Source organism: Eublepharis macularius, chromosome 6 (assembly GCF_028583425.1).
Source record: "Eublepharis macularius isolate TG4126 chromosome 6, MPM_Emac_v1.0, whole genome shotgun sequence".
Lineage (NCBI taxonomy): Eukaryota > Metazoa > Chordata > Lepidosauria > Squamata > Eublepharidae > Eublepharis > Eublepharis macularius.
Genome location: NC_072795.1, coordinates 13,698,295 through 13,722,397, shown reverse-complemented (window position 1 = coordinate 13,722,397; position 24,103 = coordinate 13,698,295). Strand labels below are relative to the sequence as shown.

Genomic DNA, 24,103 nt, shown 5'->3' with positions numbered 1-24,103 from the left:
CATTGTTGTAAGATTACTGAAATTATTTATTTGCTTCATTTAGACCCTGAATTTGTCTTCAATGGGGACCAAAAGCGGCTTACATACTTCTCCCCTCCTCCATTTTATCCTCACAACTACCCTGTGAGGTAGGTTAGGTGCTGGCCCATGGTTACCCAGCAAGCTTCCATGGTAGAGTGAGAATCCAATCCAGGTTCTTCCAGATCCTAGACTGACATTCTAACCACTGCATGACACTTTGAACACTAAAATTGGTGCTAGCTGCTGCAGCACAGTGGTTAAGTGGTTCAGCTGCTGGTTTGAATCCCACGACTGCCATGAGCTCAGTAGGTGGCCCTGTGTAAGCCACTCCTCTCAGCCCCAGCTCCCCAACAGTATTGTGAGGATAATAACACTAACTTGTTTACCTTTCTGGGTGAGGTACTCATCCGTCTAGAAGAGCTGTATATAAGTGCAGTTGCTGTTGCTGTTGCTATTATTATTTTAAGTTTGTCACAAGAAGGAGGGGTTCCAAAGTAACTAATAACTACAACTAGGGAATCACCCTAAGAACCCAGACAGCACTTAGCTCAAAAATTCCGGGTAGTAATGAAAGCTCCCAGAAGCCGAGAGTCCCTCGTGGGTTGGCTGAATTCAAACATAAACAGTAGATAGTTCTCAGCTTGCAATTCTAGGGAGCTGCTTATGTACGTGTTTCATTGTAACATAGTGAACCTTGGACTTATATGGGACACTCCTATATACTGAATACTGCAAGTGCATATGGGACTGAGCACTTTATAATTAATGAGTCCTGCAATTGTTATGTAATTATTGTGTAACATTGTAACATATATAAGCACTGGCATTTTATTACTAAATGTGATTAGACACACCTAGTAGTGTATGTGGGTTCTTAGGATTATTATTTTAAGACCAACAAGATTTTCAAAATGTAAGTTTTCGAGAGTCAAAGCTTCCTTCATTGGATACAAATAGCAATGGAGATCCCTGAGCCTTCATATCCCATTCTGGAGGTGGGAGAGGTGTAGCAAAGAAGAGAGTCGGGATGCAAAGGTACAATGCAGCTTGATTAGAGCGGAAATTGGTGTCTGTAGTGCATAAGAGCCCTGACTTGGATAACTCAGACAGACCAGGTCTTGTCAGATTTTGGAAACAGAGACCCAAGCTACAAGTGATGAATTACACTTGAATGGCAAGTGGACAGACTCATGTGTATTCCTCTGTGTTCACTTGCCATTCACTTGCGTTCCACTTGACCACATAGTGATCAAGTGGAGCGCAAGTGAACAGGGAGGAATACACGTGAGTCTGTCCACTTGCCATTCAAATGTAATTCGTCCCTTGTAGCTTGGCTCCAAGCAAGGTGGGCCTTGAACAGTTATTGTATGGGAGACCCCCAAAGAAGACCGGGGCACAGAAGCAGGCGATTGGCAAACCATCTCTGATAGTCTCTTTCCTCGAGATTCCCAACAGGGTCGCCATAAGCCACCTATTATTTGAGGGCACTTTTCATCACCACCAGTAAGATAAGAATCCTGTCTCTGTTTAGCCCCTGAGAGAGGACAGTGGTCCATTGTTCCAAATTAGTAAATGAACTCAAGATCAGCGATCTCATGTCGTAGTTGTGGTCTCCTCTTGAATCTTCTCTATTTGAGGACTGCCACTTTTAGCTCAGCAATGGGATGTCCTGGAAGAGTCAAGTATTCCCCCACCAGTTTTCTAGCACTGTGATTTTTAATGTCCGATTTATGTCCATTTCTGCTTTTGCAGAGGAACTGATCCGTTTGTCAGATGCAGAGAGGGGTAGGACGTTGCTGACACTTGATGGCCTATATAAATGTTGGAAGATGAACAAGTGAATGAGCCTGAGATGGTATAGCTGGTGTTGTTACATCCAGTGATTGTGTTGTTGGAGTGAATACGGGGACAGAGTTGGCATCTTACACTTGCTTGGCAAGTGAACAGACTCACCTGTATTCCTCCCTGTTCACTTGCCATTCACTTGCGCTCCACTTGATCACTTGTAGTCGGCTCCATGTTAGGAAGTGCTTTATTGTGTGTGAGTTGTTTAAGGTTAGGGGACTGTCTGTGTTGCGCATCGCTATTTTCCCAGTCTCTCCTCCCCCCGTATGCTACCGCTCTTCAAGTGGTACGTCTATTTCTGTGGCATATGATGTGATTGCCTTAACCAGACGGGGAAACAGCAGCGACAACAACAACGAAGAGATTTTTTTTTATCTGAATGCTTTATTTATGAAGCACTGTGGTTTGGTTCTCTTATTTTCCAGCATTCCAGACAATGCTTTTTTAGACATTACAAAAAGGGAGAAAAAAAAGAATAATAATTCCTGGAGTTAAAGAATACGCCTGATATGCTTTCCGAGTTGCCTATCTTGCAAAGCTGCGTGTGCTCAGCCTTTCTAAAACAAGAGAACTGTCCCTGGAGTAGAGCAACATTCACTTGCAACCTGAATCCAGCATCCAAATTAGCCTGCCATTCTTTAATTTATGTAATATTTTTTTGCTAGCCAGGGAGAGGTACAAAGACCACCTAGACAAATGGGTATTTCATTCAGCTCTCCTCCTCCTAAGATTTCAGCTGGCCCAACCTGCATCTCTTCTGCATTAACAGTAAGTATTAGAAGAACCATGTTCCATGAAGAGAGATGCAACTATGAGCCAAGCTACAAGTGACGCATTACACTTGAATGGCAAGTGAACAGACTCACATGTATTCCTCCATGTTCAGTTGCACTCCACTTGCGCTCCACACAATTGCGTGGAGCGCAAGTGAACAGGGAGGAATACATGTGAGTTTGTTCACTTGCCATTCAAGTGTAATTTGTCGCTTCTAACTTGGCCCTAAGGTGGAAGAGGCTGAAAGCAGTAACTTGGCAAAATAAACATAACCCTTATGATAACAGAGAGTTGACCCTTGATATGTGCTGTAACTCATCAGGGTAACATTTCTCTGGATTTAAGAATCTGAGCTCACACAGGATGATATGGAATGTGATTCCTCTCCCAGGTTGGTCCCATGGTTTCTACAGGTTCTTACCCATGGGATACCATACAGGTCCTCTCATTCATCACCGGGTTCAGCACTTTGAGAGGCTGTCTTAGATATCATAATGCCGATACCTTCCAGGACAGTCCGGCAGCGCTACAAAGACTGCTCTCTTCACCAGGGCGCTTACTTTTTCGACCGGTACGACTTCATCGGAGTGGGAATGTGAATGGCTTGTGCTATTGTGGGAATGAATGATGTTATGGAAAGTATAGCCTCTTCCGGCTTGCCCAAGGTTTCCTTTTAAATGTTCCTCGATCAAGTGAACGTGGGCAACTCCAGCCTGGAAAATAAAAGAATTATGAGCAGACTGTTTGAGCCACTGATTGAGAGCGCAGGCCTCGTGGCAATCTTTTGGTTCAGGGTTCTGGTACAGATCCCTGTGGACATGCTCAGTTGCCTCATGAAGAAAAGGAAGTGAAGGTGTGTTTATCCTTCTGTCTTTCTGGGAGCCTTACCATTCCCTGGCATACAGCCACTATGACCTAAAGAAAGATTTGCCACATCCAGAGTGCCTTCAAGGACTGAAATGATTGGGTGCTACCAAACGGGGTGTTTTGACACGAGCCTCTATTCTTGCAGTGACAAGTTGCCTCTGCTGAAATTGCCATTCCTACACTCCTGTGAAAGGACCTCTGTTGTATTTGGCTGCTGCTAAAGAAGCTTTTGGGAGGGCATGGTATAGCCCGAACTCATCAGATCTTGGAAGCTAAGTGGAGTTGGCCCTGGTCAGAACTTGGATGGGAGACCACCAGGGACGAAGAGGGCTGCTCTGCAGAGAGGGGCAATGGCAAACCGCCTCTGCTTCTCACTTGCCTGGAAAGCCCCTTGCCCAGGGTCGCCATACGTTGGTTGCGACTTGATGGCACATATGTATGTATGCAAAGAAGCTTTCTAGACCTTGCTAACGATATCTGAGGCAAATAAGCAACTTTACAAGGCAATTGTCATCACTGACAGTCTTCTCCTGGTGGCACCCGCCTAGAATTGTTCATAGGGCAAAAACTAAGTCCTCTGGCATAGCCTACTGAAGGCTGGTTTTATTCCAGAAGGTATTTGGCAGAAGATCAACTGTGTGGGCAGGTCTGAGCTGGTTCCACATGGGCATGGGGGGAAAGACCTCCCTGCTGTGGAAGCAGCAGCAAGCGAGGTTGAAGTGGGTGGGGACAGGGTCCGCACGCCCCATACCCATGCCATTTACGGCTGTCTCTGCCCCGCTCTTCCATCACTTGCCATCACTTGCTGGAAGCTGCCACTCCTCCATGGCCTGGTATCTTCCTTCCCCTTCCCCTTCCATTGAAAAAATCCCCTTAAAGGGCTGAAAGGAGGGTGGGGGGGGGGAGAAAAGCGGATGTAGGTTCCACCATTTCAGAGACAGACCTGCAGCCTGCCCAGCATTTCTCCTTTAAGCCGAAGCAAAGGAGGTTTTTCTTTTCACTTCAGCTTAAAGGGGAAACGCTCTGAGGGCCCCACGTATCATGCTCAGAAAGAACACAGCATCATGTGAAAGCTCCCCCCCTCCACCCCAATCTGTCTGGGGAGAAACCCACACACGCAACATGCCATGTGGAAAGACAGACTCCCCCAACACCACACACACACTTAGGGTTGCCAGGTCCCCTTGTCATCCCGGAAGAAGGGAGAACCTGGCATTTTTCTTCTCGTCCGCGCACTCCTGGCCTGGCCTGATGATGTCACAAGCCTAACTGCACTGGCTAAACTGCTCTGCTAACGTGAAGTTAGTACCTGATGGTCATAGACGATGCAGTCCACGTCCTGATGATCCTCAGTGCCCTCTACAAGGCTCTTGGTAAAGGTTGCTTTACAGAACCCAAAGTGCTGAAAAAGAAACAGACAAACAAACAAACCAAGGGTTGAGACACTGTTAGGTATTCGCAAAATAAGTATGGTTTCTACTCATGTAGCATAGTCCAGAAAATAGCCTCCCCCTTCCAGCTCTGATCTGGATAGCCCAAGCAAGCCCAAGCTTGTCAGATCTCGAAAGCTAAGCAGGGTCGGCTTTGGTTGGTAATTGGGTGGGAGACCTCCAGTGAAGACCAGAGTTGCAGAGGCAGGCAATGGCAAACCACCTCTATTAGTCTCCTGCCTTGAAAACCCCACCAGGGGTTGCTGTAAGTAAGGTAGGACTTGACGGCACTTTCTACTGCTGCCACCTCCTCTCCAAGGCTTGGATCCTAGGACTGCATTCTCTGCGTGCTTCTCTCTGTCTGCTGTGGAGCATCCTCCACTGCTTGGTGTGTTCCTCAGACTCTAGCACTTCTGCATCCACACGTGCTCCTTGAAAAATATTTATTCTTATTGCCTCAGATCTTTTTGAGGGCTTCTATGCAATATGATAGTAGGGTAAGGGGTGTAGGTTAAGGTTTCAGGATAAGGAGGCTTGCAAACAGTGTTGCTGTCTGGACTGGACTTCGGAGAGGAAGTCTTGGGACTCGGCTTGTGGGCTTAGCAGGGCCATGTGCTCCCATGCAGTGAACATGACAGTATCCCTCTTTTCCTCCCCCTTTTCTCAACTTGGAGGAAGTTGGAGCTTTGAGGTGTCCCATGGTTGTCAATCATAACGCAAGAGGCATCATTTGTAGGTCAAAAGATTTACACATGCAGTTTTTTAGAGAGTTTTGGAACCACAGAGGTCAGAAATCTCTATTCTGCCCATTGTCCAAATATCTTAACAACAACAACAACAACAACAACAACAAAATTCAATTTATATACCACCCTTCAAGACAACTTAATGCCACACTGAGAACGGTTAATAAGTCAGTGTTATTATTATCCCCACAACAGTGTTATTAATATCTCCTGTGAGTTGGTTGGGGCTGAGAGAGCTCTGAGAAGCTGTGACTGACCCAAGGTCACCCAGCTAGCTTCAAGCGGAGGATTGGGGAATCAAACCCAGTTGTCCAGATTACAGTCCTGCCGCCCTTAACCGCTACACAAAAAAAGAGGAGCATATCATTCTATCTGACCCCAGGTTCTCTCTGCATACATGAATCATGACTGAATCATCACTTCTGCTTACTTGGTTCTCGCCTGTTTCCACATGACAGTCTTCTTTATGTTCCTTCGCATGCTGGGCTGAGCAATTGGTGTTGATAATGGCAAACTCCACGTACCAACTGTTGGCCAAATGCTAGGAACACAGCAAAGAATGTTTTAGTCATCTCTGTACGGAGAAAGTACAAAGGACTTGGGATGAATCGAACCTATGAATTTTGTGAACAGTGGCTATGAGACACTGGAGCTACGGGGGCAGCCTATGTGCAGTCTTGTAGGCACGACGGCCTCAACAGGAGGCTTTCTCTCCCATGACCCTGCAACTTCCAGGTTTGGAATTTAGTGAGCAACAAACTTTTAAATGGTTCATCTCATCCTTTCTTGTTTGCTTCGAACCACTCTTTTATTTAGCGGTAGAACTATATCCTTCATGGTATTACCAGAGATCCCCTCTGTGCTTTTCCTTATTCATTCCTATTTTTTCACCCTTAAAGCCACCTGCACGGGTAATGGAACTATTTTCTTATCAAAATTCCAGGAATCTCTCGTGTTTTGGTCTATTAAATAGACTTATAAGGACAATGTTATGAATGGCAGAAGTTCTTCTCTATTGTGAATCTTTAATCGCAAGTTTTCCACTTTTATCTGGTAAACTACCTCTCCACACGAGATGCCTAGGCGCGTGTTTGTCAAGTGTCGGGAGATGCAATGTTAGCCAGGATGCATAGTTTTAAAAAGACAGAGCCAGCGGAGATCTCTCTGGAGGGGAGGGATTCTCTCACAGCCCTCTGCTGCATCTGGCTTTCTGGACTGTCTCCTCTTCTGGAGCTTTTACCCTGCCACCCTCCCTGCTTGAAACTTTGAATTAACCAAGCCTTGACAGGGCAAAGGCTCCAGAAGGGGAGACGCCAGAAGCTGTGGAGGGCTGTGAGAGAATCCATCCCCTTCTGAGTGCTCTCCACCGGTTCTGAGGAGGGAAGGCAATGACAAACCACCCTGTAAAAAGTCTGCGACATCCCCCCATGGGTCAGTAATGACTCGGTGCTTGCACAGGGAATGACCTTTACCTTTTAAAAAAAATCTTAATAAACCCGTGCATTTTTTAAAAAGGATAAAAATTGGAATCTTGGCATTTTTGCAGCACCTGGGTCACTCTCATAATTTAGGAATCCCATGCTTTATCTCAAGTCTGCTAATCTCAATGTAATGAATAACTTTTGGATTCTGCAAATGCTTGTTGGTTAAAACCTCTGCCTTTGATTTTACAGGAGAAGCTATAGGCATGATCCATGTGTGTATCTTGTAGAGCACACTCTGGTTGCTCCATATCTAGTTTGTTGATATCCAGCTAAAAAATCAACTGGCACCCCAGAAAACCTAATGAATCCCTCAACGTCCACACCGAGGGTCTCCAACCTTTGAGCCTCTGAAGCTACTTATCTGGCATCAGCAGGGCTTATTTTCAGGGGGAACGCGGGGGAACGGAGTTCCAGAACCTCTTGAAAATGGTCACATGGCTGGTGGCCCCTCCCCCTGATCTCCAGACAGAGGGGAGTTGAGATTGCTCTCCACGCCGCTGAGCGGCATGGAGGGCACTCTAAACTCCCCTCTGTCTGGAGATCAGGGGGCAGGGCCACCAGCCATGTGACCATTTTCTCTGAGGGCAACTCACTGAGTTCCACCACTGCTTTTCCCAGAAAAAAAAGCCCTGGGCATCAGGCTGCTCTATCTTGTCCAGTGTTGCCCACCCTCTAGGGTCCTTCCATCTGAGACTCTGGCCTTTGTCACATGCCTGTAAGCCTCCAGAAAATCACACAAAACTCACGGCACGAAGGCATCTTCATAGCGTGATTTCCCATCATGATCCCGTTTAATGGCATGAGTTTTGCGCAATTTTCCGGAGGCTTACTGGCGTGTGAAAATGGCCTTTTAAAGCTGGAGATGTTAGTAACTGAACAGAGGTATTTGTGCATGAAATGAAACGCCCGTGTGCTACTACTGAACTACGGGCACTCCCTTCCCTTTCTTTGAGGAAGTCCAAAGAAACAACTTCTTGGATTTCTGCTGGAAGGATGCTTATCTAGGAATAGGGAAAGCCCCTTAAGAGAAGGCTGGTGTTTTCCCTCAGGAATACACCCACACTTTTTATTGCCAGCCAAAAGGGACAGAACTTCTTATTCGCTGTGCAGAACTGAGGATGTCAGTAGGGGGTTGCTTTTCTCTCTCGTGTCAGAAAGTGTCAGTGCTAGAATACCTCATGCATTACAGCTGTGAAAGGCATATGCTCCCAACTGCTGCTTCTCCTTCCACCTCTAGGGTTGCCAACCCAGGCTGGGGAAATTCCTGGACATTTGGAGGGCAGTGCTTCCGTTTGGAGAGGGGAGGGAGCTCATTGGGGATGCGGTGTCACTTCTATTTCTTCCAGACTATGGTATACCATAGAGTCTGCCATCTGAAGCTACCCTTTCCTCCAGAGCAACTGATATCTGCAGTCTGTAGATCAGATGCAATTCCAGGAGAACTCCAGGCCCCACCTGGAGGTTGGCATCTCTAAGCACTCAAGATGCACAGGGCACAAGCCTTCACTAGCCTCTGTTGCCACATGGACTGTGTTTCATAATGGAGCCAATGGAACTTGGCCTGCTGTGACTCCAACACTCACGCTGTGCTGCCCTCGAGCAATTTCAAGGAGCTCGTAGTGGCCCTGAGTGGTATTGATAGCATTGTACTTGGCCAGTGCAGCATTAACAGTGTTCACCACATTTGAGTCATTCAGAAGCGACAGAGGTGAGCAATTGGGGCAGAATTTCACCAAATCCTCATGTGAATCTAAAGAAAGAAACAGAGAAAAGAACGTTTGTTTTTCATGAAGGCGGCATTGGTGCCAGTCTACTTTCAGAGGCAGATTGGGCCTAGGCGCAAACCGAGCCGAGCATTCTTTGTAGTGGCTGCTGAGGTTGTCTGTGACCGGTGGTATTGTTATCCCAGAAAACAGCCCACCCTCTATGCCTTATTGGGGTTGCCAGGCCTTCTTACCCTCCTGGCAGGAGGGGGGATCCCAGCACTTACCTTCCTATTTACTATGCCTCTGTGACAGCATCACACAAGGCATCGTGCCACCCTGGGAGCGCTCCCATGCTCCGCAGAAGCCTGATTTTGGCCTGTTTGCGGCCTAAACTGGCCCACTGGAAAGGGCAGGAGCACTCCAGGGTCTGCCCAGTAGTGCTCTCATGCTCTGCAATGGGTCAAATCGGGCCTGTTTGGGGCTGAACTTGGCCTGCTGCAGTGTGCGGGAGCACTCCCGGGGCAGGGCACAGGGTCCTGGAGTGCTCCCATTTGGAGCCCACTGCGGAGAGCAGGAGCTTGCCACACCACCCAGGAGCGTGCCCCGAAAGGTGCATTCCCCCGCCTTTCCCTCTGCCGGCCAGGTAAGTGGTGGCGGGGGGCAGAGGGTGGGAGTGGGAGATGCCCCTCTCCCACTGGAGGACTTGTTGTAACCCTATGCCTTATCCATTAGACACAAAGCACTAGAGCTGAGAGAGATTGATTTATAACAACTCTTATTACAATAAGGGGAGACCCCTAAGGCGATTTGATGCCAAAAAATGGTTCCCTCTGCCCCACCTATGAGCAGCAGAGTTCTTATAACCTTCATGACATCAAGACATGAGTACAATTAATTATAACACGATTGGTTGGTAGTGCAGAATCAGCTTCTGTTACAACACCCATGTGTGGCCCTACAAAATCAGATATTGTTTAAGCTTGTTACTTTAAGTATTCTTTCTTTCTGCATGGGTCTATCACACACAGTGTCTGTTTGTGTGTTATCCAGTGCTTTGAATACAGCACTGGATGCTGTAACTGCATGACAGACAAGTATTATCCTGTGCGGTGTGGAAGGTCTGTACATCAGCTACTGAAAGAATTATGTCCCTTGAACAAATAACATTTCAGAAAAATGTGCTGTGTACTCGTCAATCATCTCATTGCCTCTGCATCTCATATTTATTTACTTACTTTATTTACTTTTTTGCTGAGACTCAAGGCGAATTACACAATGTAAAACAACACAATCAAATAGCACGAGGCATTCAACAAACAACCCAATAGGACTAGGATTACAAAAATAAGAAACAACAGAAGAAATAGATCCAGTAGCATCTTAAAGACCAACTAGATTTCCAGGGAATGAGCTTTTGAGAGTCAGAGCTCCTTTTTTGGCAGACTCAGTGTGTAGTAAGAGGAGACTCTCATTCAGTCAAGTGAACAGGGAGATGTCTTATGAAGAATAATAATTTCTGCCCAGTGTCTAGAAAGGGGTTTTTGGCTCTAAGGAGGATCCTGGGTCTGTTGTAAAGGGAAAAACTGTGTTGAACTAATGTCAGGATACCTGTGTTGTAAAGAGAAATCTGTGGAGAAACATTGTTACTTAAACCAAAGTATGAAACTACAAACCTTTCACTCTTAAGGATTGTAAACATTGAAACTTAATCTGCAAACAAACTATTGTGCCAATTACTTTTAAAGTATTCTGTTATACCAACAAATCTTGCCTCAGCATTTCATTCCCTGCCTACCCATATTCCATCCCTGCCTGTTCAATAAACTTACTGTTTCTTTTGTGAGTTACTCAGCCTCCAGTGCCATTTCATATAAAGAAGAAGAGGATTCCTGCTTCTCTCCTATCAAGTTTCTGGGCTGGGCTAAAAAGCCAAAAATATAACTGCTTCTCAGGATGGGACAAAAAGATCTTTAGACTATAAACAGAGACACACTACTTGAGACTGCTCAGCCACAGCGAGCAAACTTTGATTTTGGCAGGGAAATCTGCCTCAGAGTCTGTGGAGTGAGGTGGGGGGATGGCGTCGCACATGCAGGGATGCTAGCCACATGGCAGTGAACACTGAGAGATTTGGAGAGCAGCAGCTCAGGAGAGCAGTAGCTCAGGAGAGAGGAGTTTGAGTGATGCTCTAGGATTTTCCCTGACCTTTATCTTCTTTACCACAGAGATTGAGGAAATTCCTAGAGTTCACCATCAATATCATCCCCCCCCCCATTATATCTCCTCAAATGATCAAGGATGGGGGACTGACGGTGCAGGCAGGAGATTGCCAACTTTCATTGGGCAAATGATAATCCAGAGTATATGGCACTTCCCAAACCTTGCCCTGAGGAACTTAACAATCTACATTTCAAAAAGGGAAGGTGAGACCATAGAATGAACATTGTGTTATGGTTTGGGGGAAATATCTTCTTTTCTTCCTCCTCCTCAAAAAGTACCTTGGGATCCCAGCCTCTAGAGATGGGTGGAGAACATGTTTCAGTCCCTGACTCATAGAAATCCTGTTCTCTGAATTGGGCCACGTCCCCTCCCTTCAAGACAGAGTTCTGCTCCTTTTACCTCACAGGAGGTGGGCACATTATATACAGAAGCTCTTGTAGGATGCTGTAGGATGCTATTATCACCTGGCAACCATTTTAAAGGAAAGAAAGGTGCTGGCTGCAGCAAATTCCCCCTTCAGTATTCCTGGTGGATTTTTGATAACTCAAGATGGAGGGAAGAGGTGTAGCGTTATCTATGCCCTCTACTTATAAAGCTCTCCCTCCATATATGTAGGATCCTGGTATGGCCTTTACAGAGAAATCATACCCCCATTAGCTTTTTATCAGCTACATGAAATATCCAACAGTTCTTCTGAGGTCCCCAAAGCAACTAAGCCGTTACCTGGAGAGGAGTGGCATTTACTGAGCAGCACCTTATAAGGTCCGTTATCCTTGAGCAGCTTAACGTCACAGTCTGCTTCAACAGCCTGGAGATTCAAAAGCAGAGAATTACAGGCTGCAATGAGGGTGAAGAAGACTTTAGAGGAAAAAGCAAGTCGTGATATCCCATTGCAAGCCCTGGCTAATCACATCCAGGCAAGCTTGGAGTGACATGGTTACAGTTGTCTCAGAAGGCGAACCAAGCTGCCAAGCAAGTGCTTGTAAGCAGCCACCTGATCACATATAGCAAGTAAGAAATGCCTCCAGGTTGGGAATGGGTGTGCCGGCCCTGGCCATAGGGTAAATAGATACAAGTTTAAAAGACATAGTATTAGCAAGAATCCAGTACAGAGTAGAAAAAATACTGAAGAAGAACATAATCAATTCTAGGACTAACATTAGACAACATGGAGCACTGGTGGTACATAGGAGTACATATTTAAAGCAGCAGATAATATGTAAGGCAATATAGTGATGAAGTCTATGGTCCCTAACTCATTAGCGAAGCATCTGAGACCCTAACTTTTGTGGACTTCATTGTGATCATGGCTACAACCACACTCATTTTCCTTCTTGATTCTTCATTGCTTGCTTCTTGATGCCTTTTGTCAGCACCAGTTGGATTTATGTGCGCTGAACTTCTAATGGGTGGCCACCCAGCAGTTAGAGTTAACTACTCAGCTCTGTAGGGAACAACTAGGTATGTTGACCCATAAGATGGCTGTTTTCCATGCTTACCAATTCATTCTGGAAAGGATGAATGAAAACAAGCAAGTAGTTGAAGCATACTATAACTCCATAATTTATTTATATATATTTATATTTATATTTATATATGCACTGTGGTTGTTCCTATAGGAAAAAACCTAGACTATCCTATTAAGATCCACCTCTCAAGCCTTGCTCTCTGCCTTTTGAGGTGATGCAGGGCCAATTCCAGACGACTAACCTGAAGGCGCTGCATGCCACCATGTTCCGGATTGCGACGGGGAAAACGTGAAATATCGCATTTTCTCGCGCGAGTTTGGTGCGACGTCATGCCAAACTTGCGCGAGAAAACACGATATTTCGCGTTTTCCCCTTCGCGATCCGGAACATGGCGGCATGCAGCGCCTTCAGGTTAGTCGTCTGGAATCGGCCCAGGTGGTGTGACTAAAGGCAGGGCATTTTCCGTGGTGGCATCCAACCTTTGGAACATTCTCTCCCTTGAGGCATGCCTGCTTCCTATTTTACTTTCTTTAAGGTACCCTCCCAAAACACATTTTTAAATCCAGGCTTTCAATTAGGGCTTTACTCTTACCAGCTTTTTAATGGTCTGCTTTTGTTTTATGGATAGTTTTTTAAGCCATTTATGTCCCACAGCTTGTTTTTAATATTGATTTTAATTGTAAGCCAGCTGGACCAGGTCTCTGAAGAAGTGGCATAAAAACATCCCACATAAATGGATGAAATTCTGGACTTGAACTAGGTTGAGCACACTGGGAAGTGGGACCTATATCTGGTTTCTAGTCCATATGACAATTTTCTCACATACAATGAAACTGTCCTCAGAGCAGACCCAGCAAACAGAATGATCGATCCAGTAGCATATAAGCTCGGGTTGCCAGACATGGCCTGGCAGCCAGCAGAAGACTGGCAGGGAAAAATAGGGGGCAGAAATTAATGATGGCACAATGTCACTTTCAGGAAAACCCAGAAATGATGTCACACCTCTGTAGAAATAGCCAGAAACTTTATGGTAAAACCATAGAGTTTCCGACAATTTACAGAGAGGAATGATATCGCTTATGTGCTTTCCCCACAAGTGACACCATGCCATTGGCCTGACAGCCATTTTTGAATGGCGGCAGGAAACCGGAGTTGGGGTGGGGGATTCATTGTCCACACTAGAGGGCTGGCAACAGTATTCATCTGACAGCATCCATGGTTTATGAAACTGGCAAAGGCTCAATTCTAGAAATAATGGGATGAATTAAGATTTCTTGCTTCGTTTCAGAGTTGACAACAAAGAAGAGAAGGGGGTGGGGGGGGATTGATGAAACACACCCAAATACATTAGAAAGCCTCAGAATACAATACCAAATGAAGAGCGTTGTGTGAGTGCAGTCCATGGCCTGCTGCAACAATTTGTATTATACCACACAATACAAGAGATAAGAGCATCAGGAGCATTTTTTATATTGGTTTCTGAATGTGTGGGTGTGTTTGATTATCATAAATATTGTACAACTGACCACTGAGAAAGGCCTTAGGGCCGAAACACGTATGGTCTGTCTTTGTGTTGGTCCTTGGACTGTATCATCATCTGTGTATGGAGACCGTTCTAGCAATTTTTAACATATGCAAGTAGCAGCCATTCAGGCCCTATGTTTTTAACTTGAATTTTGTGCACACCCATAATAAATACCTTTCTGGAATATATTTTACATTTTAGGTTGTAACTTGACCCCTGTATTTTCCCCAGATCAGCTAGCAAAAATTGGTTTGTTCCACTTGCACTTAGTTTGGAATTTGACCTGGTTTCTATAGATATCTGATCTGGCCACACTGGTATATGCTATGGTAGCCTTGAGGCTAGATTACTGTAACTTGTTCTACAGAGGGCTTCCCTTGAAGATAATAAAGAAATTCCAGCTGGTACAAAATGAGGCAACCCATTTATTATCATGATTTGCACTTCAAGAAAACATTATACCAAGCCTGAAATCTCTTAGCTGGCTGCCTATTTAATTTAAGGTGTTGGAGCTTACTTTTAAAGCCCTTTGTCATGGAAAGCACTTTAAAGAAGGTTTCCTAAGTGCAGCACTCAGAGAGCTGGAAGGGTAGGAGTTAACAACTGCCTGGAATGAGAGCTTGATTGACAGGCTGCTCCCTCCACTCTGGTTGGCCAGTCAGAACCAACCTTCAGGATGATGGTTGCTAACAGGATTTTGGGAGAGTGTGTGTGAGAGTCTCACAGGGAAGGGCAGTCAGGTTCCCCTCTGGTGTGAGGAAAAAGAAATCTTTTGCCTTTACTGTAACATCATTGTCTTGAGGAAGATTTCTAGTTAAGAATTTCAAACATAAAAGCCAGCACAAGCTGAAACCTGTTTACACAGCCACCATAGAACTGGGTGTGTGTGTGTCTTTGGCAAAGAGTGATTGGGTAGTAAGTGGAGACTTCCATTCAAGCCAAGTGAAGAAGTGTTCATTCTTCTTAAGAGAAGATTAATTTGTGCCCAGTTTCTAAAGGGGGTTTGGCTCTGTTGTAAGGGGAAAACAGTTTTGGAACTAATGTCAGAAAAACTGAGTTGTAAAAGAGAACTCTGTAAAGAAACATTGTTGCTGTAACCAAAGTATTAAACAAAACACTTCTCGTTGTTAAGGATTAACTAAGCTTAAAGGAAACTATTTTGCCTGTGAATTAAAGAGTATTCTGTTTTACAAATGAAATTTACCTCAGCGCTTTCATACTTGGACTGCCCTTATTCCATCCCTGCCTGTTCAATGAAGTTGTTTATTTTGAACATTATACAGCCTCCAGTGCCATTTGTAACATAGAGGAAGAGGGCTCCTGCTCTCCCCCCATCACGTTTCTGGGCTGGGCTAAAAAGCCAAAATTATAACTGCTTATCAGGGTGGGACAAAATGGACTTTAAAACCACAAGAGACATGCTACTTGAGGCTGCTCAGCTAAAGCAAGCAAACTTGGATTTTGGCGGGAAAATCTACCTCAGAGTAGGGGAGTGAAGGGGGGGCGTTATACCGTTTATGAGCCAGGGCCTACATACTTGAGGGACTGCCTCTTTTGATATGAACCAGGGTGGCAATTTAAGGTTGATGCTGGGATTCTTGCAAAACCAACAAACAATCAAAGCTCAATGCACCTTGATAGAGTCTAGAAAGTTACTTTAAAATTCAAAATAACTGAATGCAGGCTTGTCATGTCTACCACCAAAGAGATAACTGCATCTCTTCTGGTGCTTTGTAAATATAAAATATATAAGATATAATATACAGAGAAGATAAACTATAGAAATAGAAAATATACAAGATGATCAGAGGATATTCTAATAAAACAGTTGCCCACATAAAAAAATGAGCTCTCTCAGATGAAAAGCAATCAAAATGCGCCCAAATACATAACAGCTAACCAGAAGTTCAGGCACTTACGTGCTGTGTCCGCTCCCGAACTGTACAATTTTCAGCAGGCATTGGGCTCACAATGTGGCATACAGTCTCTAGTAAGTCCAACTCAAGTTCCAGTATCTTTCCATGTGGTCTCTGGGCGGGGGGAGAAAATTATTTTTTTTTTTTTTTTTTTCCCCCTACAAAACAGTAACTACAAAAGACTACAATAGCACAAGGGGTAGGAAAGAAGAGAGAAAAAAGAGAGAGGGAGGGAGGGGTGGAGAAAAGGGGAAGGTACCCTACAAACACTAAACACTAAACACTACATTTCTGTTTTCCCTTCATACTGCCATTATTCAAAAGTTAAAGCTTTATATTATATTGATGGAGTGGTTGACCTTACTAAATGCAAATTACAATTTAATTTCAAGTTAGATTTTTCTTCCCCTCCTGGGTCCCGGACGGAGTTCTCTCTGCGCAACTGCAGCCGCAGTGCTCGTTTCCTCCCCCTCCCCCTCAGGCTTCTCCTTTTCGTCTAGCTTGGTGCACTGGAATTCTGGGTTCCTGTCCTCAAAATCCCTTAGTTGATCTTCTGATAATATCTTAAAGGCTTGATCTTTATGGGTGAACCAGATTCCTTCTGGAAATAACCATTTGTACTTTATTCCACGTTCTCTCAGAAGAGCTGCGAACTTTTTATACTTAAAACGTCTTTTCCGGACTAGAAATGGGACGTCTTTCAATATCTTAATTTTATTGCCCAAAAAGTCCAAATCCGCATTATATGAATTGTATAGGATAGTGTCCCGGATCCTCTTAGATGAAAAATCGATGATGATCTCGCGCGGCAACTGACGCTTCATTGCATACTTTGAAGTAGCCCGACGGGCTTCCAAAATGGCGCTTTTAACTTCTTCTTTAGTTGCCCTCGCGGGTATCGCCAATAGTTCCGAGACAAGACCCCGTAAGTCCTCGTTTTCCTCCTCTTTCACATTCTGGAGGCGCAAAATTGTCTGTGTTCGTTCCACTTGTAGCCCGATCAACTGATTCTCCACCAGTTTAAGCTCTTTATTCGTAGCCTTCACGAGTGACGCACTTTCCCGAGCAGACTTCTCTGCCCCCCCCGCTGCTTCCTTGATGGTTTTCACTTCGCTCTCAATTAAGCCCACCCTTTGATCTGTTTCATTCAGCTTGTCAACAAAGGGTTTTATAGCTTCACCAACTGCCCTCCGTACAATTTCCTCCAGCGATTCTCCCTTTAAGGCAGCCGAAACTGACTTGCCAAGGGCAGGACTTTGTTTTTTTGTTGCCATTTTGGGGGGGGGGCACCAACCAAATTTTGAGACTCAGCAAAGGGGAAGAGTGAGCCTTCTTAGCTTCAGATCTCACCTCTCCTTCACGTACGCTTGTAATAACAGAAGGAATTCGCTTACTTGTAGGCTCTCGCCTAGTTCTGCTCTTTGCCGTTTCTCATGGCCCGGCAGCACTCGAGGCGCCGCGCACGTCCGCCGGCCTCCGTAGGGACAAACGGGCAATTAACCCCCCGCATCGATTCCGGGGGGCTCTTCCCGCAGCGTCCCGGACCCAGCCTCCCTCACTGGGAGTTTTGGGGGCTAATCTTCGCAGATCAGCCGCCCGGACAGGGTGCTCCGCCGCTTCCTCTCGAGCCAGCGAAGAGGAGCGTCCGACATGGCGGAGAAAACGAAACCGAACAACGGCGGGGGGAGAAAATTATAGCTAAATTTTACCCGTGATAGATTTCTCTAGCATGGTTATATTTTGTCCATGAGTTAACCAACATACCACTTACAAGGTGATTCCAAATGCTTCCCCAATAATGATAGAGACAAAACATAAAGAAGACAGATAATACACCAGATGCACTTTTAGGGATATTGGGTATATCTACTGGTTCGGCCAATTGTCTTTGCCCGTCACAAACAAGGAACCGAGTTTTTTGATGATGGATTCAAATGACTGTCAGCCCATTTGTGGCTGCTCAGCAGGTTGCTTTGCAGTATTCCTTCCTAACAGTGTAATACAGTACCATTAGCTTGTTGTGCATTCTCTCACAGCCTAATTGAGTTCTGCTTTTTTCTTCCTCATTGTGCGACCACTCTGTTAGGCAAGTGCTTGCTTAAATGTCCTGCAAGCCACTCACAGCCACCATTTTCCCTGCTGTGTCCCCACCCACAGGGCTTTAAAAAATATCAGTCATTGTTATTGTGAAAGTGTGCTCTAACATTATAAGATACTGTTGCCATGATCTACTGGTTCCTCTGAATTCCTAGCTTTCATTTTTTTTAAAAGTAAGTCTTTAGCCCTTTTCATTGTGGAGATATAAAGGCTGCACCTTTCAATAAATATCTCTGCAACAATAAAGACAAGACTTATTTTTTAAAAAATTATATCTGAGAATTCATTGGATCTAGCAGATTATGGCAAAAAATCATCAAAACATTCATATGCGCTTTCTCTATTTTTGTTTTTTTTAAAAAGCCCTTCAGTAGCACAGCCGTGGAAAAATGCAGGAGAAATAGTGTCTGATGGAGGAAACTGCACAGAAAATTCCCACAAGAATGTCATGTAATAAATATTTTTAATTTTTTAAAATGTTTTTATGTTTGTTTGTTTTTAATCCATGCTTTTGGTGTTTACCTAAGTAGTCCATAGAAATGTTAATGGATGCTGACCTGTTTGAACTGGCAGAGTACATGTGCATGTTTGCAAAAACCTGATGCAAATCTATTCGACAGCCAGTTTGGTGTAGTGGTTAAGAGTGCGGGACTCTAATCTGGAGAGCCGGGTTTGATTCCCCACTCCTCCACTCAAAGCCAGCTGGGTGACCTTGGGGGTCAGTCACAGCTCTTTTGGCGCTCTCTCAGCCCCACCACCTCACAGGGTGTTTTGTTGTGGGGGTAATAATAACATACTTAGTAAACCGCTCTGAGTGGGTGTTAAGTTGTTCTGAAGGGCGGTATATAAATCAAATATTATTATTATTTGCAATTGTTGGCCATGATTTGAACAGACAGGGTGATCAGTTCTCGTTTGATTGATATGTCCAAACACAGTAAATTTGCCTCTAGATCTCAAATTTTATGGATTGATTGATTCATTGTCTAAAATGTATTTATTTATACATTTTTATTTAGATATTTACATCCCCGCTTTTGACCCCAATGGGAACCCAAAGGGGGCTTACGACACGATCCCCCCCCTTCACTTTATCCTCACAGTGACCCTGTGACGTAGGTTAGGCTGAGGGCCAAACTACATGAGATGCCAGACATGTGTTGGGTCCTTCAAGGATCCCTGGGAGGGCTAGTCTTACAAAGAACAGCTGCTCAGTGATATTCTCTTCCGGGGAATCTCTCTCTCTCTTTCAAAAAGCTACTCGGCTTAGTTTTTCTCCAGGAGCTTGGGGGGTGAGGGGGACATAACAGGAGGCAGGCTTTTTTCCTGCTTCCTATTACGTCTGTCAAGCAGGCCTGTGACCTGCCTGCCATATTCAGTGATTTTTATTTTGTGGGGGGTGGGGCATAGATTGTAGGTCTGCTGTTCTTTCAGTAGTTTCGCTGTTGCTGCCCTGCACCCAGCTGTCTTTATCTCTAGGCGTCTGAGAATCACTGAATGACCTTGGAGCTTGTATCTCTCTTTCATCTTTCTGTCTTTCTCCTTCCACCGTTCCCATGGGGCCTGCGAGCCAAGAATAACAGACTTTTGCTTGAGGGAAAGGGGGAGGGGAGGAGAGGGTACAACTGGCCTCCTGGGCTTTACTCTGGTAGTCCTGGCAATGACCCTGTACTGAGATCTAGAATGGTAGTAATCCTTTAATAAAGACCTTTAACTCATACAGCCTGGTGGCCTGATGAAGTGAAGGAGTCTGAGAGGATCCCCCCTAGCAGAGCCTGACAATGTCCCACCTTCTCCTGCCCCCAAGCTCCCACGGGAAAACCCGAGCCGAATGGCGTCTTGAAAGAGAGAGAGAGAGAAAATCCCTCCCATTGCAATTCTCACTTCATTGTGATTGTCTGTCCAGACGCTCCTTCTCTCCTTCTTTCCATCTCCCCGCCCCTCTTTCCTCTTTTTTAAAAAATGTTACATCTATTGCAGGATCGATGATTCATTGGTTTGAAAGCACCAAGGGAAGTTCTTATTCTTTTTGCAGAGAGCCTGGTGCAACTGAAATTGACCAAACTTTGTCAATTACACCTTCTAACTAAGTAGAGGAGGCCAGTTAATTTCACCTCTAGCTAGGAGGTGAAATTGACAAATGTTGGTCAACTTCAATTGCACCCGACTCTCAGCAAAACAAATAAAAAGGGAACTTCTGCTTGGTGCTTTCAAACAAGTGATTCATCCAGCGGCTGTTCTTTGTAAGACTACACTTCCCAGAAAAACTTGCAAGACCCGACACGTGCCCATGCGTATCGTATAGTTTCCTTCTGAGAGAGAGTGATTTGCTGAAGGCCACCTAGCAAGCTTCTATGGTGGAGTGGGAAGTTAATCCTAGGCTGACACTACCTACATGCTGACTCTTTTTTTTTTAGAGCACTTTGGTACATAAAAACAAAGACTAGAGGATCTATCAGATGCTAAATGGATGTCATGAGGGCCTGAAGAAGGGTTACGTATGAAATGATTACTATGCAAAACAATAATAATGTTCATCCTTCTCATCTGTTTTCCTTTGCAGTTTATCACCAATAGCTGAATTCAAACTCTGAAGGGCCTCAAGATGCATCTTATTTAATTCTTGAAAGAGTCATCAACATGCTCTCCATTCAACATTAAAGTTTCCGAAGAGGCCCCTTAAAAGACTAAAGACTTTATTGTGGCAAATGCTATCATGGGCCATATCCCACTGCATCAGATACGTTCCCCAGATTTCAAAAGTCTAAAATGCTAGATTTTAAAATCTTTGTTTCGCAGCTCCTGACCTGAACTTCTATGGGCACCCTGAAAATCCAGGGAACTTCTGCACACGTAGCCCCCCCCCCCTTGTTCTATGCCCACAAGAGGATTTGTCTAGAACTGAAAGGCACAAAACTTGTTCTTGACCCCTCATCTCTCCTGGGGATTGGTCTCCACTGGCACCGTCCTGAGTTCGTGGAGCAAGAACAGGATAAAAATGAAGCAAGTCCCACAATCAGGGCTGTCAAAAGCCATCATGGGTCCCCAGACCAAGATTCCGCCCGAGCTTCCTTCAAATTTCTGGAACTTTAACCCAAACTTCATATGAAAACAAATCACATGACTTGCCCAGCTCTATGGCTGACTGCTCCCTCCCCATATCACGTTTCTTTAGCTCCGCCTTTTTGGCAGCTCTAGTCATACTGGGATAATGGAGGAAAGGAACGAGTGTGGTTACAGCCTGGGACGGTTTCAGCTGCTTACTTTCCTTCCTTGAGGTTCATTTACAGAGCAGAGCTCTGATATCATCATAAACTCTATCACTGAACCCAGGGGTGGCCTTCACCGATGGACAACTGGGGATCTACCAAGGGCCCTGTGCTGGGGGGGGGGCTGACCATCTCACCCCATCCCTCCAGCAGGAGGACGAGGAGAAAAAGCACAGATTTCCACTGCTGCCGCAGCTTGCTCCTTCTTGGTGGCCCCAGCTTGCCCTGGTATGGGGGGGGCAGTGATTCTGGGGCCCATCCTGGGCTTTTGTCCTGGGCCCAGAATCACTAAGACCACTGCTGATTGAACCTCATAGGAAGGAGGAGATCTGTGCCCCCCTCCCCGATAGCTGCCCGCCTTGGAATGGTCTTCACAGGAAATTGGTGCATCAAGTAACATGGCTATGGATTCATGTGGAGACAGGTTTTTGGACTGGCATCCCTTTGAGGGGTGATGGGGAAAGTAAGGCCCTCACTTCCCACGCATTCTCAGGAGAATGATGCAATTTCCATGCGGCACTTACCCTTTCGTGCTCAACGACCTTTTCAATCCTGTTGAGGACAAGTTTATATCCATGCTTAAGGCGATTATTGATGTAGTTCACTGCTACAGCAGCAGCTGCTTCAGTCTCTGGGTCATCACAGGCGAGATGTTTGTGGGGAAGGACTTCTGGAGGGATGTCTGGAACCAACCCAGCTTTGCAACTGAGAAGCTGAGCCAAGAGCACCAGAGCAACCAGCGATTTCATGGCTTGGTGCACGGAAGATCTAGGAGGAGAAGGCTGCTGGAAAGAAGAGTAGAAGAAAGCCGAGCAGGGCCCCCATTTATAGGAGACGCGACAATCAACATTTCCAGAAGTGAAGGGCTGCAATATTTGTCCCAGGTCCAAGAAGTGACTGCAAACATGAGAAAAAGTAAATATATTGGGACATAGAGGCAAAATCAATTTCATTAGATAAGAGAAAAATTGCAAAGTGTGCTAAAAGGAAGATGGTGTCAGCAAAAAAAAAAAGATCACCCAAATGTTCCTAAAGTTCCATTTCTGCACGATCAGATCTCTCCCGCTACACTGCTGGAGAACTGTACATGAACACATGGTTTTTATCCTTTGAAACACAGGGACATAGCAGGAAAGAAAACTTGGAGTCGTGGTGTACAAATCAATGAATATATCAACTCATATGGCAATGCTAGGAGTTATTATTTTTGTAGCTTAATGAAAGAAATGAGATAACCCGAGGCAAGATAGTCTGTTCTTCTGTCCTTCTTATATCCCCTGGTCTACTTTCTGACTTAGCATTGTAGAGATAACTTTCCACCTTTCAGGCAGTTTCTATGGATTCTTCCAAAGTCAATTTCTTTGTCATGAGAAGTTTTCTTGGATTTTAGAATTATATGTCTGATGACTACTGGTCTCTCTGATAATTTCATCTGTAAGGTTTGCAAATTCACAAGTTTCAACCTTGCACATGTGCAAATTCAGCAGCTGCCCATACACATGCATTCTTTGTGGTGTCCCCCACGCTATGGAACGGCCTACCTGGAGAGGTCAGGAAAGTTACCCTTCTCTTGGCTTTCCGCAAACGATGTAAAACTAAAACTGAAATCCTGAGAACACTTTCCTGGGAGTAAGCCCAATTGAATAAATCTGGAGTTTGTTCTGAGGAGACCTGCTTAGGATTGCTCTCTAAATTATTCAAGTGCAGCCCTCCCATCTTTTTACTGAGATGGGAGGGCTGCACTGTAATGAAGTAGTTTCAGAGAGATGCATCAGAAAAGCTATAGGGACCATAGACTTTACTACTATGTATTAATATGTACTTTCTGTTTAGGGTTGCTGATTCCCCGGTGGGAGCGAGGCATCCCCCACGGCCAGCCTCCACCCCCCTCGCTACCACTCACCTGACCTGTGGGGGGGAAGGGCACAGGAACCTGCCTCTTGGGGACGCTCCCAGCGCACTTCCATGGGACTGCTCCAGCCTTCATGCCAGGCTGATTTGGGCCCCAAATGTTGGAGCGCTCCCGCAGCCTGTGCAATGATGTCACACTTGGAAGTGATGTCGTTGCGTTGGCACCACAAAGCACACCCACGAAGACGTACTAAAGATGAGTGCCAAGTTCTTCCCCCACCCCAGGTACACCCTGGTGCATTGATTTTAATGAGGTTCTTGAGGATCAACGTCTCCCACGTGGCCACTTTGCCTGTGGCTGTTGTAATGTTTGTGCTCTAACTGTAAATACCAATTCCTTTATACATCCAAGAACTGGTAAATCTCTCTACAAGAAATGTTTTTCTACGTGTGCCACACCAAATGTGATATGCATCATGAAATGTGTATGTGGATTGTTATACATAGGAAGTACAACAGGCCCAGTGAAAATTAGAATGCAAGAGCATCTTTCTAAAATACGTAACCAGAGCATCGGTGCTCCGTTGGTTCAGCATTTTTCTCAACACCATCGCAGTGAACGTGAGTTTAGATATTCCGCATTACAGGTAATCGATTCAAATCAGCAAGTCAGTGTACAGAAAAGGTTACAACAAGTGGAGGCAATGTAATGTAATATAATGTAATGTAATGTCTCTTTGGGGAAATTTATTAAGGCTAATGAGGAAGCTTTGTGAAATGGGCTAGATTAGTAGCTAGCACGCCCGTTGCCTTCGCCTACTCTTTAGCGTTTGGTTGCTCCTTCATTGGAACGACGTCGGAAGAGACATTCTTCTCTCCCTCT

At 45.1% G+C, this 24,103-nt stretch overlaps 1 protein-coding gene across 1 annotated transcript; it reads right to left on the bottom strand.

Annotated features, from left to right (window-relative positions):
• Nucleotides 1-2,230: 2,230 nt before the first annotated feature.
• On the bottom strand, nt 2,231-22,187 carry AHSG (alpha 2-HS glycoprotein). The gene is made up of 7 exons (XM_054982829.1): nt 21,894-22,187; nt 16,007-16,117; nt 11,817-11,901; nt 8,751-8,917; nt 6,114-6,224; nt 4,817-4,909; nt 2,231-3,353 (listed from the first exon to the last, which is right to left on the bottom strand). Exons 1-7 carry the CDS (start codon nt 22,116-22,118, stop codon nt 3,123-3,125), a joined length of 1,023 nt encoding a protein of 340 aa, XP_054838804.1. The 5' UTR covers nt 22,119-22,187; the 3' UTR covers nt 2,231-3,122.
• Nucleotides 22,188-24,103: the final 1,916 nt, after the last annotated feature.